Source organism: Xiphophorus couchianus, chromosome 12, assembly GCF_001444195.1.
Source record: "Xiphophorus couchianus chromosome 12, X_couchianus-1.0, whole genome shotgun sequence".
NCBI classification, from domain to species: Eukaryota; Metazoa; Chordata; class Actinopteri; order Cyprinodontiformes; family Poeciliidae; genus Xiphophorus; species Xiphophorus couchianus.
In genome coordinates, this window is record NC_040239.1 from 416849 (window position 1) to 435801 (window position 18953).

Genomic DNA, 18953 nt, shown 5'->3' on the forward strand with positions numbered 1-18953 from the left:
ATCATATTGTTGTATGACCAGAAACCAGACTGTAAGACGTCAAAGCAGTTGGTTATCATTAGGAAGCCATTTAACTGTTCAAACAGCTTTTTCAATAACTTTGCTGATGAATGGGAGGTTGGAGATCGGCCTGTAATTCTGCAGTAGTGATTTGTCCAGATTGTTCTTTTTTATCAGTGGTTTGACACCTGCTGATTTTAAAGCCTGAAGGAAAACACCTGATGAGAGTGACGAGTTTACTATTTGGACCAGAACATTAGCAATGACAGACAGGAACTTCTTAAAGAAATGTGTAGGTAGGATATCCAGACAGCATTAACTTGAGCTTAATTGACTTATAATTTCTTCTAGGTTTTTAGAGTTAAGTAGTTGAAATTGGGTATTTTTTTCTGTATTTGTTTTGTTTGGGCATAACATTGGTACTGGATTTAGTATGGATGTGCAGATTAATCCTCTGATTTTTTAAAATTTTCTCTGAAAAGAAGCTGGAAAACCTGTTGCAGGCTGCATTAGATTGAAATTCAAGCGGTAACATCATAGGAGGGTTTGTGAGCCTGTCAACTGTCGCAAATAAAGCTCAAGCTTCCTTTTCATGTTTTAGTGTTGAGAGACAGTTATATAGTCTTTTCTTTATAGATGTCATAATAAACACGAAGTTGAGTTTTCGTTGGGCCCTGTGGCAGTTGTCTTGGAGATCCATGGAGATTTCTTCCTACCAGACACAACCTTCACTTTAATGGAATCAATAATATCTGAAACTTTAGACTGAAAATCATTTACTAACTTATTTACATCATTACAGCTTAAGAGTGAGGAAGAAGAGTAGATTTGATTAAATGTTTCTGCTGTTTTTTCTTTGAAAGAACTTTTTGTGACAGTAGTTTGTCCAAGTGGGTTAACGGATAAAGAATTTTCAAAGATAACAGGAAGTGATCCAACAGGGCGACATTGGAAATATTCACACCCTTACTGATAACCAGGTCCAGTGTGTGTCCTTGAGTGTGTGTTGCTTGTTTGACATGTTGTGTTAGACCAAAAGTCTCTAAAATATTAGCGAGCTTTTTTGCCCCTCTGTCTTGGGGGTTGTCAACATGAATGTTGAAATCACCGACAGTTATTAAACAATCATAATCAATACATATAAGAGATAGAAGCTCATTCAAGTCAGTAAAGAAATTTTCCACAAATGTTGGAGTTTTGTATAGAGTTAATGTCAAAGTTCGTTTGTGGCCTTTAACCTCAATTCCAAGATACTCAAAAGAGGTGAAGAGACCCAAAGAGATTTTACTACAATTTATGGTATTCTTAAATATTGAAGCCACGCCTCCTCCTTTTTTGTGTTTTCTATTCTCACTGAAGAAATTGTAGTTAGGAGGCGCAGATTCAATTAGTACAATCGATTCATTATTGTCATTCAACCATGTTTCTGTCAGAAACATAACATCTATATTATGCTCAGTGATGAAATCATTAATTAATAGAGTTTTAGCACAGAGAGATCTTGTATTTAAAAGAACTAGTTTTAGTGACTTGGAGGCCAAAAGTTCTTCAGTCTGATGTTTGAATTAAAACAGCTGTATTTTATGTTTCTGTTTCTTGTAAATTTTCTTTTAGTGATCCGGACAGGTAATGTCCTGTTCTGCAGTGCCGGGGGGCCAGACACATTCTGGGGTAAGAAGGGTGTAAAGATAAAGTCTGGACCTCGGCCTCAGGCCTCAGAAACACAGGGTGATGGATCCTCTGAAGTCAGAGGCAGGTGGCTTAGATTAAGTGAGGTCTGCTACGTGAGCGCTAAGGAGAGACGTCCCAAGTAAAACCTGTTGATTCATTCCATCTGTAAATTTAAGAAACTCCGGTCCAGAAGACATTTCTTCTTCAAAGGTATCTTGTGAATCCTGTGAATGAGTGGGTGAGCAGAGAGGGAGGGGAGAAGAAGGAAGGGAACCAGTTGCTCTGTCTGGAGTGTTTTTCATCTCCCCATTGAGGTGATAGAATTGGACCACTGAGAAATAACTTCATTTTTCATTTTCCCATAGTGTTCAAAAGAGTGATAAAGTCCTTTTTCAGAATCTCAGATTTCTGCTTTGCCAGATCGTTGGCTCCAACATGCACAACTAAAGACTCAATATCTGGCTGATCAGTGGTTAGAGAGAGAACTTTGTGAGTTAAGTCAGATACAGTGTCACCAGGAAAAGAAATCACTCTTGTTGTCTTGGCATTGCAAACGTGACTGGACCCCGGCCTCAGACCTCAGAGACGCAGAGTTTTTTTAAACGTGACTGATTCCATTTACTGCCTCATCTCCAATAATAAGCACTTTTGGCATACCTTTTGTTTTCCTGGTAGCCGCTTTGTCCTTTGGGGTTTTAGGGGGTGGATGTGTTGGTCTTGCCTCATTGTTGATGTTTGAAGGCGAGGTTTCACTCAGAGGCTCAGGCTGGAGTACAGAAAATCTGTTTTTCAGTGGGATTCCCACAGAGTCAGAATGTTTTGAGGCTCGGGCTGGTCGCTCTGTCCTGGGGAGCAGGTTCAGTGGAACCGTTTTGGTTGCAGCTGCTTGTTTGTTTTTCTTTGGTGGAGCAGGTGTTGAGGTTGAAGGTGGGTTTCAGCTCAGAGCCGGCCACACTGATTCGTCCAGGTGAGGGGTTCTCCCTGTCAGTCGCCTCATCGGGTCTGCAGTGTGAGACTTTTGCTTCGGCTTGGCACCCAGAGCGTTCCAGGGTGAGCTGCTTGATGCGAGGCCTACGACCTCTCCATTGATTTGAGGAAGAGTTGTCTCATTTCCACAGGTAGCATTTATCTCAAAGTTCACCTCCAGCTGTTGAATGTTCATTTCTATAGACTGAAGTCGTTGTATAATACTGCTAATGTCCCTGGGGTCAGCCGGAGGCATTTTTTTTTTTAAACCCCTCCAGGGGGTCTTTTTTTGTGGGCTCTAGAGTCCCTTTTTCAAAGTAGGCTGACAGGAAAGGGGGAAGGAGAGGGGGGAAGACATGCGGTAAACGTCGCCGGGTCCAGGAGTCAAACCCGCGACAGCCGCGTCAAGGACTTGAGGCCTCCAAATGTGGGTCGCGCTAACCCTTACGCCACCACGGCACGCCCGGCCGGAGGCATTTTGCCCTGGTTCAATTTGGAGGTGAAGAAAAGTAAGATAAAAATAAAAGTAAGAAAATCCCCCAGTCATTAGGTTTGAAGTAATCCAGTTATGATGTCAAAAATGTAAATATAACTATAAAAACTGTCAGTTTAAAAATAACTCCCAGGCAAAGTTATCAGTAAAGACGAGAGAGAGCAGGACAAGCTGTTCCTCCTTCAGCTGTCAGAGCGCATCTCTGACAGCTGAACAGTTATTATTACAACTATTGTAAAAATAGTTATATGTTTTATTAATAGGTGCTTGCTTTCAGGGCACATAAAGTCACCTAAAAGAAAAAAAAATTAAGAAAAAATTCCAAATAGAAAAAAGAAAGAGATTCAAGTGCAAGTGCTTGTTTGAACAGCAGAGCAGTCAGCTGAGATTTGCACTTTGGCGCACAGGCCAATTCGTTATTTCTTTGTGTGACAAAAACTGAGAGAAATTACTATTTACATTGGAGTGAGGTTTTCACATCCTTTAATTTTTGTTAATTTATTTTGTGTGTGGACTTAGGTTTCAGTGTATTTAGGTGAGTTCTGGTAGTTTGCTGTTTGTCATTGTCCACAAAGAAGGTTTGTGTGGCTGCTGCACATTTTCATGGCAGGTAAAAAGTTGTGCTGCTGGAGCTGACAGTCCCATGGGAATGTCACTTGAAAGAAAAATGTCACTTCAAGAAAAATCTTCAAGTATGTAGGGTCGGTCAGTCACTGTAACGGGGCAGGATGGAGAGTGAGCTGCTTCACCACTTGAGTTTAATTGCAAAGGTTTTGCAGCTCACTCTTTCGCCAGAGCCTTGAGTAGACTTGGCATCAAGGGAGAATGCAGAAGGAGAGCCATCCTTAGCACCACTGAAACAGCAGAGAGGGCTTCAAGATGGTTGTGGCTTAAGAGAGGAGAACTGGAGAGTGAATGTAGCTAGTTAGCCATCTTGAAACAAGCTGTGGACTGATCATCCATGGAAGTGGGAGTATGATGTTGAAAGACCCGAAACACCCAATGATTCCGGGAACATCACTGATAATGTGTCTACATGCATCAGTGGATGTATTCACACATCCACATCATTCAGAAAATTCATTCATTTTCTGAACAAATTCACATTCAGAAAATCTAAATGGCTTCCTTCTATACAGCCCTTTTCAGAACCAAAGAAAAATGAGAATGCAAATTCTTCATGTTTTTCCTCATCCTAATCAACTTATTGCTATCTAAAGATAACATATATAAACTTGCTTCTGTGGTGAAGAAAATGTAGGTGACAGTAAATGCAACTCAGGTTCATGGGTCACTAACGTGATACAAAAAAAATGTATTTCTTTTGAAGTTTTTCTCATTTTTATTTTGGGTTTGTTCCCAGGTAGAGCTGGAGCTGAGGGCCCAAGTCAGGCGCTTTATAGAACTGACAGGTCACCTGCCTCATCACATGGACGGACACCAGCATGTTCATGTTCTGCCAGGTATTGCAAAATGGTTAGCACCTCAATTTTTTTATGTGTGAACTAATCTAAATGGCATTCCAATAAAATACCAACTACTTCTGAGTGGATATAAGTAAGGTAAAGTAAAGGTAATTTTATTTATATAGCATATTTTCAGCAACAAGGCGTTACATTAATTAAAAGGAAATACAAACAAAATAACAAACCAAAGGAAAGAGCAAAAGAAGAAAAAGCTAATAATGTTGATCCAAAGTAAATAAACTAGATACTCCTATTCAGGGTTGGTAGATAAGTATAAGTAAGTATCCTCTGGTCTAATTCCTTTTCTGGTTTAGAAGAATAGGAGTCTAAAAAGTAGTTGCTAAGGGAGTTTTTCTGGGTTCCAAGTTCTAATCCCTGTTCTGGCTTGCTAAATAAGTGTAAGTAAGTAAGTATTCTCTGGACTTTCTAAGTGTGCTCTAAATTTGTAAAAGTAATGAGTACACCACAGTTTCTAAGTAATAATAAAAACTAAATGTTCCTGTTCTGGAAGAATTTTTTCTGGATTCTAAGTTTGTTCTAATTCTTTTTCTGGGTTAAAAGTGAGTACTCCACAGTTTGTAACAAAATAAAAAAAAAAAATCAGAGAAAGGACACATTAGGACACAAGGAGGCAACATTCAGACAAACCAAAGGGCAAAACAAAGACATGAGTGAAGTGAAGGCGGTGACATCACAGGGCCATGAAACCACTTTGCTCAGCCTCTCAGCAGAAGTCCGATAAGATGTAAATAAGATGCTTGTTGTCCAATGTGGGAAATTTTGACAATGTCCATTATGTAAGTGGATACTATGTAAGTGGACATTGTCACTTACATTGATCATTTTGGACTGTGTGCAACCATTTCTGAAAGTGACTACACAGTTGGACTGAATTGGAATAAACAGGATTATTTGATTTTATTTATATGATTTGGGTTTTTGGAGATTTTGTAAAGTGCTTTGGGCTGCCACTTGTAATTAGGAGCCACAAAAATAGTTTGAAATGAACTTGATGGCAAGAAGATTTAGTTCTGTGGTATTGTTTATACTGTCCAGATGTTCGTGAAGTGTTTGCACAGGTCCTCTCTGACGTAAGGATTCCATTCACTCGTGTTCCAATGGAGCCAGGTTTGCACAGCTGTCCGTGGGTTCCAGCACACCTCCACACTTTTTACATGGAAGTGGAAAAGGATGCCCTGGACTCAATCCCTGTCTTCAAACACCATGGAATCAGGTATATTTGTGTTTGTATGAGCCAAAGATAAAGCATCTTCTGGTTTGCTATTTTTCTTTTTTTTTTTTTTTGCTTTTTGTTTTCAGCTTGGGTTCTCCTTAGTTTCAAAACACACATGCTTACATTGCTGGAGAGAAAAGATGCTAGAAAAGAGGGGGGAGAGCCATCAAATGTGGCATATGTCAAGATACATTATTAACCCCTTAACCTGCACCGGAACATCTGGTGCAGTTTTTCCATTGTATTTTCCAGGGTTGAGATTTAAGGGTTTAAACTCTGCCGGTGTCCATTATGATGCTTTTATTGGACAGCCTAGAGCCCCCCTTTTGATTGATACCACATTCGACCAATGTTATGAAATGGCTTTTTCCAAGCCAATAATACCCAGAGAGCGACTTGAGCTCATTTTGACATGTCTGTATTCTTTCTGGAATATTTCTGACTGGTCAACTTGGAGACTAAATCTAAAGCCACTGATGTGTAGCCAACACGTGTCCTGTCTTAAGAATACAAAGCATTTTGGGGTTTGTTTTGACATGAATCCACCAGCTGCATGCATAAACACGCGTAATGTGTGCACCTTTGCTGCGTCAAAGTCAGGCTCTGTGCCATCATGCGTAACTGTGTTTATAGGACGTTTTCTCACCAACAGAGAGCCACGGAGAGACATGTTGTCAGAACGCGTTCAAACCGGATGTGTTTCTTCAGCAGAACTTCACAACTCACTGGAGTGGATGATTATGGCCATAAGAGTGCTGACAAGTTTTGGATTTGAGAATACTGGAAACTTTTAATCGTCCCCTGCTACAGTCAGAGTGATGGGGGTAAAGCGAACTGGAGAGCGAGAATGGAGGGTCAAGGGAATGGGACACTGGAGGAAAGGTGAGGAGGGGACTGAGGGGTTTAGCATACAGTTAGAAGTGGGGGGGGGACTTCCGGTTTGGCAATGTAGAAGAAGGAAGCAGGGTGAAGGAGTTCTCGGCCAACTTTCTTTAAATTTCTTTAAAGCACCGGACTGACAGAAGCACCGTTCCTGAACCCTTGTGACGATATAATGACCAGTGATAATCCTAAACAACAAAAGCTTTCTACTTCAACCAGGCGAATGAATAGCATAGCTAGCAAGGTAGCCTCAATGGCCGTGGCTTCCTCTGACACTGAACCACCTGGCGAAAGTAAATGCGGAGATCTTGTTTCCATTTCCCAACTGATCACAGAACTAATCTAAGCAGTGGAACAACTTTAAAGAGGATGTGACCACATTAATTCAAGAGTCGATTCGGACTCTGCAAGCATCTGTAGACGGACTGTGAGACAAAGTGGGCTTTTTTCAGGGCTGCCTTGTAGTAGCAGAAAGCCTGGCAGGCAATAACTTTCAACTCATATGCGAAGCTGAAGCTGCCGTTAAAACTCTCCAGGCCCAAAACACAACCTTGCTGGAACGCCTGGAAAACCTGGAAAATTGATCTCGCAGATCCAATCTACGCATACTTAACATACCTGAAGACAACCAGGATCCAACTACGTTTATCTCCAAGTTGCTAAAGGATGCTATGGGGGACGACATATTTCCTTCTCCCCCAGAATTGGAGCGTGCTCACCGCACAGCTGAACCCAAGCCCACAGCAGGACATCCGCCGCGACCCTTCATCCTTGCATTCCATCGATACCAAGAGAAGGAAGTCGCTTTAAGATGGTCCAGGCAGCACGAAGTGAACCATCAGGGAACCACCTTGAGAATATCTCCAGATCTCAGCATCGCTCTTGCAAAGAAAAGGTCGACATTCAACGATGTTAAAGAAGCTCTTTGCCAGAGAGGTGTGTCATTTCGTCTTCTTTTAGTCGTCTTAAAGTTACATTTAAGGGAGAAATCCACTTAATTGAAACGCCGGAGGAAGCCCGGGTGTTCTACGACCGCTGCGTTGCAAAATAAACAAACATCAGCCAGCAGACTTATTTTGGGGGGTGGAGCAGGAATGGAGAGGATGGACAAAGAGGGCAAAATAATTCAGGGAAGAGGAAAAGATAATACTCTAATAAATTACTGAGTTATGCACCTACGTACTCTGCACTGAACCACTGGATAAAATAATATTTCAGTTTCAAGTGGATGCACCGTTTTTCTCATAAGGGACATACTGTATATCCATACACCTGAGTATGTTCTCGCATGTATGCATGTACTCAAACATGCCCCTTATTATAAATATTATTGTTATATATTTTTTATTATATTATTATTAGCTATTATTGTGGCCCAATGACTTAAAAGCCGGTCGGCGGCGCAGCTCATATCACAGATCCAAAAGACCTTTGATGAGCAAACTGTTGATCCAGCTGAAATAAATCAAGTCTTTGAGAAATTTGATTCTGATCTATAGTCATCACAATTCCCAGAGGATAATTCAGATATGAATAATTTTCTAGACTGCTTGGATATCCCTGCTAGGGAGAGGGATATGGATAAGCCCCTTACTCTTAGTGAAGTCATCAATTCTATCTCAGCAATGCAGAGTGGCAAGGCCCCTGGACCAGATGGCTATAAAATCGAATTCTATAAAAAAATTCTCATCCAAGTTAGCACCTCTTTTACTTGAAATGTTTACCACTCACTGGATCAGGGAACCTTGCCACAGACCCTTACAGAAGATAACATTATACTCTTACTAAAACATGGTTAAAATCCAACAGACTGCGCTTCCTACAGGCCTATTTCATTCCTAAATGGAGACGTTAAAATCTTAGCTAAACTTCTGGCTATGAGACTGGATGCGGCGATTGCAGACATAATCTCCTCAGATCAAACTGGGTTCATGAGGGGTCGCCACTCTTTCTCTAATATACGCAGGCTTATTGGTGTTGTTCATTCTCCTTCATTGGGGGAGACCCCCGAGGTTGTGGTCTCCTTCGATGCGGAGAAGGCATTCCACCAGGTCGAGTGGCCCTACCTATTTGCAGTATTGGCAAATAGGTAGCAAATTGGCAAATTTGGGTTAGGGCCCAAATTTACATCATGGGTACAACTGTTGTATACATCACCCAAAGCAAGTATAATCACTAACAGACTAAGGTCTAGGCCCTTTTCTTTATCCAGGGGTGCCCAGCAGGGTTGTCCTCTCAGTCCGCTCCTCTTCGTTTTGGCTATTGAGCCACTTTCAATTATGCTTAAGACTTCACGGGGGTTTAAGGGAATTTATAGAAAACAGCTGAAACATCAGCTGTCCTTATATGCTTATTACTCTACATCTAGGACCCAGTATCATCCATCTCCAACATTGTGAGCTTGCTAAACTGCTTTGGTAAATTTTCAGGATATAAGTTGAACTTCTAAAGAGTGAATGGTTTCCAATTAATAACTCCACACGTCAAATTACAGAAACTGACTTGCCCTTCTCTCTCTAGAACAGGATTCAAATATTTGGGAGTCAATGTGACGCGAGAGGATCTGATCCGTTTGAAAAAAATGTCACCCCTCTACTTAATAATCTTAAACACGACTTCCAGAAGTTGAGTGTCCTAAATTTATCTCTAGCTGGCAAAGTAGCATGTGTTGAAATGAACATTTTGCCAAGATTTATGTATCTCTTTCAGAGTATTCCAGTTTTTATCCCAAAATTGTTCTTCAGACTTATTGATAAACAGCTGTCCTCGTTCATGAGGAGTAATAAACACCTCAGAATTAATAGGCATTTCTTCAGAGACCCAAGGAAGACCCAATGGCTCTACCTAATCTGTTGTATTATTACTGGGCAGGAAACCTACAAAAAGTAGTCTGCTTGCTCCACCAACCAGATGTTGACTGGCGCCAATTAGAACTGAATGCATGTAAGCCATCATCTTTCCCTGCATTAGTTACCTCAAAGCTTCCTCTCCTTCTCCTAAGCAACATTCTTCATGCCCAGTTGTAATCTCCACCCTAAAAATATGGTCACAATTTAGACAAAACTTCAATATGACAAACTTCTCTATCTATAGTCCCATATGTGACAACCATGTTTTCCTGCTATCCATATTAAATCCTATCTTTGCCCAATGCCAGAGCAGGCTTAAGTAAATTTAGTGACCTTTATATAGATGGTATTTTTGCTACCTTTGATGCTATTTCCTCTAAATTTAGTTTATAGCGTTCCTCACTATTCTGATATCTCCAGATTCAAGACTTTGTTCGTAACATCAGTCCTTGCTTTCCCAATGGACATCATTTTGCAAACTCCTACACAATGTAGAGGTCTAATCTCAAAACGCTCAGACGAACCCTTCCCCCCTTATTGCAAGAAGGGGGAGGAGGTCTGACTGTACGCTGACCTTCCCTGCCCCCCCAGATATGCTATATTATTTATATAATTATAACGCCACCTTATCGTGGTGGAGGGGTTTGAGTGCCCCAATGATCCTAGGAGCTATGCTGTCTGGGGCTTCATGCCCCTGGTAGGGTCACCCAAGGCAGACAGGTCCTAGGTGAGGGACCAGACAAAGTGCAGCCCGAAGACCCCAATGATGAAGGAAAACCTTGGACTTGGTGTTCCCTCGCCCGGACGCGGGTCACCGGGGCCCCACTCTGGAGCCAGGCCTGGAGGGGGGGCACGATGGCGAGCGTCTGGTGGCCGGGCTTTTACCCATGGAGCCCGGCCGGGCTCAGCCCGAAGAGGAAACATGGGCCCCCCCTCCCATGGGCCCACCACCCGTGGGAGGGGCCAAAGGGGTCGGGTGCACTGTGTGATGGGTGGCGGCCAAGGGAGGGGACCCTGGCGGTCCGATCCTCGGTTGCAGAAACTGGCTCTTGGGACGTGGAATGTCACCTCTCTGGTGGGGAAGGAGCCGGAGCTAGTGCGTGAGGTCGAGAGGTTCCGGCTAGAAATAGTCGGTCTCACCTCGACGCATGGCTCTGGTTCTGGAACCAGTCTCCTTGAGAGGGGCTGGACATACTTCCACTCTGGAGTTGCCCAGGGAGAGAGACGTCGGGCAGGAGTGGGCATACTTGTTGCTCCCCATCTCGGCGCCTGTACGTTGGGGTTTACCCCGGTGAACGAGAGGGTAGCATCCCTCCGCCTACGGGTGGGGGGACGGGTTCTGACTGTCGTTTGTGCTTACGGGCCGAACGACAGTTCAGATTACCCACCCTTTTTGGAGTCCTTAGAGGGGGTACTGGAGAGTGCTCCTCCTGGGGACTCCCTTGTTCTGCTGGGGGACTTCAACGCTCACGTGGGCAACGACAGTGAGACCTGGAGGGGCGTGGTTGGGAGGAACGGCCCACCCGACCTGAACTCGAGCGGTGTTCTGTTGCTGGACTTCTGTGCTCGCCATGGATTGTCCATAACGAACACCATGTTCAAGCATAAGGGTGTCCATATGTGCACTTGGCACCAGGACACCCTAGGCCGCAGTTCGATGATCGACTTTGTCATCGTTTCATCGGATCTGCGGCCGTATGTCTTGGACACTCGGGTGAAGAGAGGTGCGGAGCTGTCCACTGACCACTACCTGGTGGTGAGTTGGCTCCGGTGGTGGGGGCGAAAGCCGGTCAGACCTGGCAGGCCCAAACGTGTTGTGAGGGTCTGCTGGGAACGTCTGGCGGAATCCCCTGTGAGACGGAGCTTTAACTCCCATCTCCGGCAAAACTTCGAACACGTCCCGGGGGAGGTGGGGGACATGGAGTCTGAGTGGACCGTGTTCCGTGCCTCCATTGTCGAGGCGGCCGATCGGAGCTGTGGCCGCAAGGTTGTCGGTGCCTGTCGCGGCGGCAACCCTCGAACCCGTTGGTGGACACCTTCGGTGAGGGATGCCGTCAGGCTGAAGAAGGAGTCCTATCGAGCCTTTTTGGCCTGTGGGACTCCGGAAGCAGCGGATGGGTACCGGCGGGCGAAGCGGCATGCGGCTCGGGCGGTTGCTGAGGCAAAAACTCGGGTGTGGGAGGAGTTTGGAGAGGCCATGGAGAAAGACTTCCGCACGGCTTCGAGGCGATTCTGGTCCACCATCCGGCGTCTCAGGGGGGGGAAGCGGTGCAGCACCAACACTGTTTATAGTGGGGATGGTGTGCTGCTGACCTCTACTCGGGACGTTGTGGGCCGGTGGGCAGAGTACTTCGAAGACCTCCTCAATCCCACCAACATGCCTTCCACTGAGGAAGCGGAGCCTGGGGACTCTGGGTTGGGCTCTCCAATCTCTGGGGGCGAGGTCGCCGAGGTGGTTAAAAAGCCCCTCGGTGGCAAGGCCCCGGGGGTGGATGAGATCCGCCCGGAGTTCCTTAAGGCTCTGGATGTTGTAGGGTTGTGTTGGTTGACGCGACTCTGCAATATCGCATGGACATCGGGGGCAGTTCCCCTGGATTGGCAGACTGGGGTGGTGGTCCCCCTGTTCAAAAAGGGGGACCGGAGGGTGTGCTCCAATTATAGAGGGGTCACACTCTTAAGCCTCCCTGGCAAGGTCTATTCAGGGGTCCTGGAGAGGAGGGTCCGTCGGATAGTCGAACCTCGGATTCAGGAAGAGCAGTGTGGTTTTCGTCCTGGTCGTGGAACACTGGACCAGCTCTACACCCTCAGCAGGGTCCTGGAGGGTGCATGGGAGTTCGCCCAACCAGTCTACATGTGTTTTGTGGACTTGGAGAAGGCGTTCGACCGTGTCCCTCGGGGAGCCCTGTGGGGGGTTCTCCGGGAGTATGGGGTACCGGGCCCTTTGATACGGGCTGTCAGGTCCCTGTATGACCGGTGTCAGAGTCTGGTCCGCATTGCCGGCAGTAAGTCGGGCTCGTTTCCGGTGAGAGTTGGACTCCGCCAGGGCTGCCCTTTGTCACCGATTCTGTTCATCACTTTCATGGACAGAATTTCTAGGCGCAGCCAAGGTGTTGAGGGGATCCGATTTGGTGGCCTCAGGATCTCATCTCTGCTTTTCGCAGACGATGTGGTCCTTTTGGCTTCATCAGATCGTGATCTGCAGCTCTCGCTGGATCGGTTCGCAGCCGAGTGTGAAGCGGCCGGGATGGGGATCAGTGCCTCCAAGTCCGAGGCCATGGTCTTGAGCCGGAAAAGGGTAGAGTGCCTTCTCCGGGTCAGGGGGGGTGTCCTGCCCCAAGTGGAGGAGTTTAAGTATCTCGGGATCTTGTTCACGAATGGGGGAAGAAGGGAGCGGGAGATCGACAGGCGGATTGGCGCAGCGTCTGCTGTCAAGCGGGCGCTGTACCGGTCCGTCGTGGTGAAGAGAGAGCTGAGCCAAAAAGCGAAGCTCTTGATTTACCGGTCGATCTACGTTCCCACCCTCATCTATGGTCATGAGCTTTGGGTCATGACCGAAAGAACGAGATCGCGGATACAAGCGGCCGAAATGGGTTTTCTCCGTAGGGTGGCTGGGCTCTCCCTTAGAGATAGGGTGAGAAGCTCAGTCATCCGGGAGGGACTCAGAGTAGAGCCGCTGCTCCTTCACATCGAGAGGAGCCAGTTGAGGTGGCTTGGGCATCTGGTCAGGATGCCTCCTGGACGCCTCCCTGGTGAGGTGTTCCGGGCACGTCCCACCGGGAGGAGGCCCCGGGGAAGACCCAGGACACGCTGGAGGGACTATGTCTCTCGGCTGGCCTGGGAACGCCTCGGGATTCCCCCGGAGGAGCTGGAAGAAGTGGCTGGGGAGAGGGAAGTCTGGGCCTCCCTTCTGAAGCTGCTACCCCAGCGACCCGACCTCGGATAAGCGGAAGAAGATGGATGGATGGATGGATGGATGGATGGATAATTATAAGTAATTTCCACTATCAGTAATGTTGTGTCTACCAGAGGATTCCTCTGGTCATTATCATTCATTAGAGCCTCGTTGATGACTGTATGTTGAAGCACTGAGGAGTTACAGTCACTTGAAGTTTGTATATCAGATGTTGTCCAAGTGTGACATCTGGAGACTCCAAATGGAGACTCCAAATGGCACACTTGGACAACACCTGTACATCCTCAAAAATAAACATGTCAAAAATGACATTTCTTTTTTGTGCTACTTTCATCAGTCTTGAAATCCATGAGCAGAATACTTTATTCTACAGATTTATTGTATTTTCCAGTCCATTCAACACTCAATGTGCATTTACAAGAAATAAAAATGAAAAATCTGGGTGAAGCAAAATTTTTAGATTTTTTTTGTGTTAGAAATGTGATAGCTACAGATTACCTACAGTTAAAGTATTTTTGACTGCAAAAGTAGAAAATTCAGCTTGTCATCTTCATATAGAGACCAAGCTTTTGCATGTACTCCAAATTGTTCAAGAACAGCAGCTGATTTAATTTGGGTGATTTAGGGGGTCAGGATTAAGGGGTTTTAAAGAAGTGAAAAGGAGTAAGATATTTAATTTACTCCAACATTGATTAAATAAACAAGTAATATGGTACATAAAAACAATATTGTCAGTATTTATTTGTCTTGCATATATACCTATAAAACTATTTCATGCAGAGTTAAGCAAACAGTAGAACTTGTTTTGATTTGGATTTGACTGGTACAAATGGAGACCACTTACCAATAGAACCTGGAATCCAAAAACTCAGACATGAATCCAACAGTAAATTTAATCAGAAAGAAGATGCCTAGCACACACATTAGATCAGGGGTGTCCAACATTTTTGAGACCAAGGGCTACTTTTTCTCTTACCAGGTATCTGATAGCTACCACGTGACACAAACATATAAAAACACGTGTAACTTGTCAGAATCCACAAAAAAGTCTCAAACAAGTGGTTGGCCATTTTTTATCAAAGACATAATTTTGTCTCCTTTACATATGTATCTGAGCGAACTCATCCCAAATCTTTTGACATGCAGACTTCAGAATCACTCAGCAGATTTTTGAGGCATTGAAGAGGAAAAGCTTTTGGCTGCATCAAAGCATGCAAGCATAGTCAAGCACCAAGATCTGACCATTTGCCATAAAACATCAAGGTGGAATAACTTCCTCATACAATCTCCCAGCTGCATCACACTTTCTGTGTCATAACAGACCAGCACTAGTCAACTGGTGACACCACTTTAACCCCACTCTCTTTGAAATGAATGCCACCTGTTTTGCTGCTGGATGTCTTACTTTTACTCTTTGATTCATGTAGATTTAATCCTGTGTCTGACAGACAATAATGTGATGCTGAAATATTTTGTCAACACTGTCTACTGGCTGGACAATGTGGGTGTGTCAAAAGAATGTTCTTAGAATAATGCCTGTATATACATATATCTACATATGTAGATCTGCATATCTACATATGTAGATATGTCGATAATGACCAATATCATTATTGGCATTGGTCCCCTCAAATGACCAATATCAGGGTCACCCATCCAAAGAAGCAAGGAAATCATTAAAACGTGCACTGCTAATAAGCCTTCACATTATTTCAAATATTTTGCATGGCTCACCCATAGTTAAGGCAAAGCAACAGGCTCACCAGGTGTAGTAAAAGATGATGCTAGCCTCCCTGCAGCACTTGCTGGGGGAGATTAAGCACCTGTAGCTGATTTAAAATTCTTAGAGTTGCTCATTTTTGATGGAATAGTCTTAACACAAACTAATGCTAACTCTTAAGTCGAAAATGGAAAGTAAGGATCAATGAAATAGGAAAGAAGTATAGGGTTAACTGGGAGTCCTCTCACTTGTGTCCTCTCTCTACATTCCATAACTGGAAGACTCCCAGAAACACTATTTCCATCATAAGAGGTGGAGTTTCTACCTTCCTTCTGGAAGCTTTTCCTCTCCTCACCTGGACAGCAGACTGAATTGAAAACTGTACTGTCCCATCATCCATCTCACTGAGTAGTGAGTTGATGTTCCTTACATTCACACAGAAAAGTGATGGTTTAAAACTCTTTTGGTTGTCAGCAAGCCTAATCTGTAGCTTAGCCTCAGTCTTGCAGCCTCGATACTTCCTCCGCAGCTCCAAGAGCCAACAGCTCTTCTCTTGAATAAACGAGAGATGACTCTTTTGTCTGTTATACCCATATGCTGGTGTTAATTTTTGCAAATATATACTGTTTATATAATTTTTTTATCTTTTTGAAAAATGAGAATACTTTCTGGGTGCACTGTATATTGTTGAATGTTGTGGGTTGATTTAATTTGTTTCCTTTTAGAGCTCTTATTCCCCCTTTTGTTGTAATATTGTAATACTTTATAATGTTTGCAGGTGGCCAGACGTGTACTTGGGACTCTCCACCATGGGTCAGAACATGTCAGTTTCGAGCCTGCAGAGGGCTCTCAAGCAAGCTTTGGGAACAAGAACTTCTAACACCATCTCCAGAAGATCACCTGGCCTTCATCAACCAGTCGTCACAGCAGAGCTTATGGTTCATCCAGGTTACCCAAGTCATCCTGATGAAGGTGGCTGTGGGGAGGGCCCAGATGACTTCTCCCAGTCTGCTGAAAGAGAACATGAGCTGAATATGCTCAGAAGCCCATCTGTCCTGGAGCTTTACTGCCAGGAGGGAGTCCAACTCTGTGGTTTTAGAGACCTTTGACAACTGTTGTCATGGAATAGTACAGTTTTACACTTGTGGATAAAGTTTATATATGTAGAGTCATCAGAGATGTTTATAATACTAATTGAGCCTGAAAGGTTTAATTACAAGAACTTCAAATCCTGAACCATGTGGAACATTTTGTTTACTAAAATAGGTCAGGTAACCAGAGGGAATTTCTTAAATAATTTTGTTTGGATGAAATCGAATTACATTTAAATATATAAAAGAAAGTATAACTTAGGAAGTTAAACTAGATGAATACAGTCTAAAAGGTCATGTTCTACAATTATTTTTAATGCTTCCTTATTTATGATGACAGCATTAAAAAGGTAGCTCCCAGCTCGATGAAACTTTTTTTGTCATAACTTATCACAAGTTTATCACATACACATGATCAATTGGTGACATCAACTCACCCATTTATCCCCCTAGGAGGAAGTTGCCTTTTTCCTACTATTTTTTTTTTCTTTTTACTCTATGATTAATGCAGATTTAAACATGTACTTAATGAAATAGAACATGTTGGTAAATCCTTCTCGCTTCATGAGCTGCTGGCTGGAGCATGTGGGCGTGGCTTAATGGCGAATTCCAATCTGTTGCCATTCACATACATTTGACTCTAAATCACACATGCATCATCTGATTTGGACCAAACTTCATATGATTTACCTTTAACTTCTAATGAGCCCAGTTGCCTTAAATTGTAATTTGACTCCACTGCTCCCTGTAGATTATTCCAACAGCTAAACCTCCTTAGTACATCAACCAATCTGCATCAGATTTTATGTGCATCATCAGTGCTCAACACATTGAGAGTCAAGATATGTGCCTTGACTCACACATCTCAGAGGTAGTGTAGTCAGTTGGGAGGACAAAAAAAATGGTCAAACACAGAGTAGTCTATTTTATAAAATATATATTTTTGAATTTAGTGTATCCATCAGTTTCCTTTGTAAACTTAGTGATTTTCTTACTGATTTTAAAATAGAGGTTGAAAACCATAACACTTTGCAATAAAATACAGTCAGTACCACCACCATGTTCACTTAGTAACAGTAAAAAGAAAGGCAAACAGAAAAAAAAGACACCTGAAGCGATCAGACAGCAAGTAAAGCAGCTCACCTGGACCAACTCTCAGCTGGATGAGCATGACAATCAGAAGGCTAAATGAATAACCCGAAAAATAATTTGAGTCATCGTGATAGTTGTGTAAAATCCTGGTTCTACTCTCGCTGTTGGACTGCTGCCATGCGCTATTGATAAATAATATTTCACAGACATAGTGCCACTCAACCTTCATTCGGCAGTGAAATCTCACCAAATGTCTGCTAAAAGCTGCAGCGTGTAATTTAAAAAAAAAAAGATTTTACATGTATTAAAACTTTTGGTATGACCTAACATAAAACAGATAATCCTTAAAAAAATAATCGATCTCTTCTCCCTCCTAGCATTCTGCAGTGGTTTTTGAAGTTGTGACTCTTTATGGATCTCTGCCAGATTGTTGAATCTTCTCGATTTGATCATTTAATCCACAATCATCTCTTTGGCTGGTGCAACTTCTCCTGCCAAATGTTGCCATATCACTAGATTTCCATTGACATGCTTGAACACAGCTATCTGTGGACAGCCAGCATCCTTAGCTATGAACTTTTGTGGCTTACCCATCCTATGGAGGGTATCAAGTCTTCTCCATAATGAACGGAACTGAGACAATTGAACCAAACTCAAGCAATTTAATAACACCTGGTGGTGCTTTGACTTTAGTAGATGATTAGTGTGTCACACTCAATTTGCAACATTCATACCCTGTGAAATTTGGGCTGATTTCTTCAGAGTATTCTAAATTTTAATTCCTGCTTTTATGGACTTAATGAGCTGGAAGCCCAAATTATGTAACAATAAACAAACAAATACTTGAAATCGTTTAAACTGTAGGCCCTATATATATATATATACATATATATATATATATATATATAAAAATTCCCTTCTCACCCACCGCGGGTGGTCTCTCTCATCCTCTGAGCTCGGGTCCTCTACCAGAGGCCTGGGAGCTTGAGGGTTCTGCGCAGTATCTTGGCTGTGCCAAGGACTGGACATTTCTGGACTGAGATGTCTGATGTTGTTCCTGGGATCTGTTGTAGCCATTGGTCCAGTTTGGACCAATGGCTACAACAATGGCTATATATATATATATATATATATATATATATATATGTATATATTTAGCCAGTGGAGTCAGGTTCAGTCTGGTGAGGAGTCACGCATGACCCTGGTTTTATATTACTTTATTATTATTTTTGGTATTATTTTTCTGGTTACACTAAGCATCAAACCATATCAAATCCTTTGTCCACTTAGTCAGCCAGAGTTAATGCTCGCGGCCGCACGAAGATCAGAGAAACTCGTCCCTTAAATTTGGGCAACCAAAGCAATTTCTGTGACGCTTATTAAAAATTCAACAGACACAAAATGGAAGAGCTACTAAAGCCACATTAGCATCATTAAATTAAATCTCCCGTTTGTAGCACATTTAACTCGTCATGGAAGGCCGGTCCAAGTCTGTAGGAGGCCTTGAGCAAAATTTGATTTAGGTGCCTCTCTAGCTGCTAAAAACATCAGCACCTCTAACAACTTCTGTGTTAGA

At 43.5% G+C, this 18953-nt stretch overlaps 1 protein-coding gene across 1 annotated transcript in view; it reads left to right on the plus strand.

Annotated features, from left to right (window-relative positions):
• ydjc (YdjC chitooligosaccharide deacetylase homolog) overlaps positions 1–17414 on the plus strand; it is a 36816-nt gene extending 19402 nt beyond the window's left edge. Inside the window, exons 4-6 of the mRNA XM_028034958.1 lie at positions 4494–4593; positions 5653–5830; positions 15973–17414. Of these exons, the coding sequence (XP_027890759.1) occupies positions 4494–4593; positions 5653–5830; positions 15973–16303 (609 nt within the window). The 3' untranslated portion in view covers positions 16304–17414. The remainder of the gene's footprint in view (positions 1–4493; positions 4594–5652; positions 5831–15972) is intronic.
• Positions 17415–18953: the final 1539 nt, after the last annotated feature.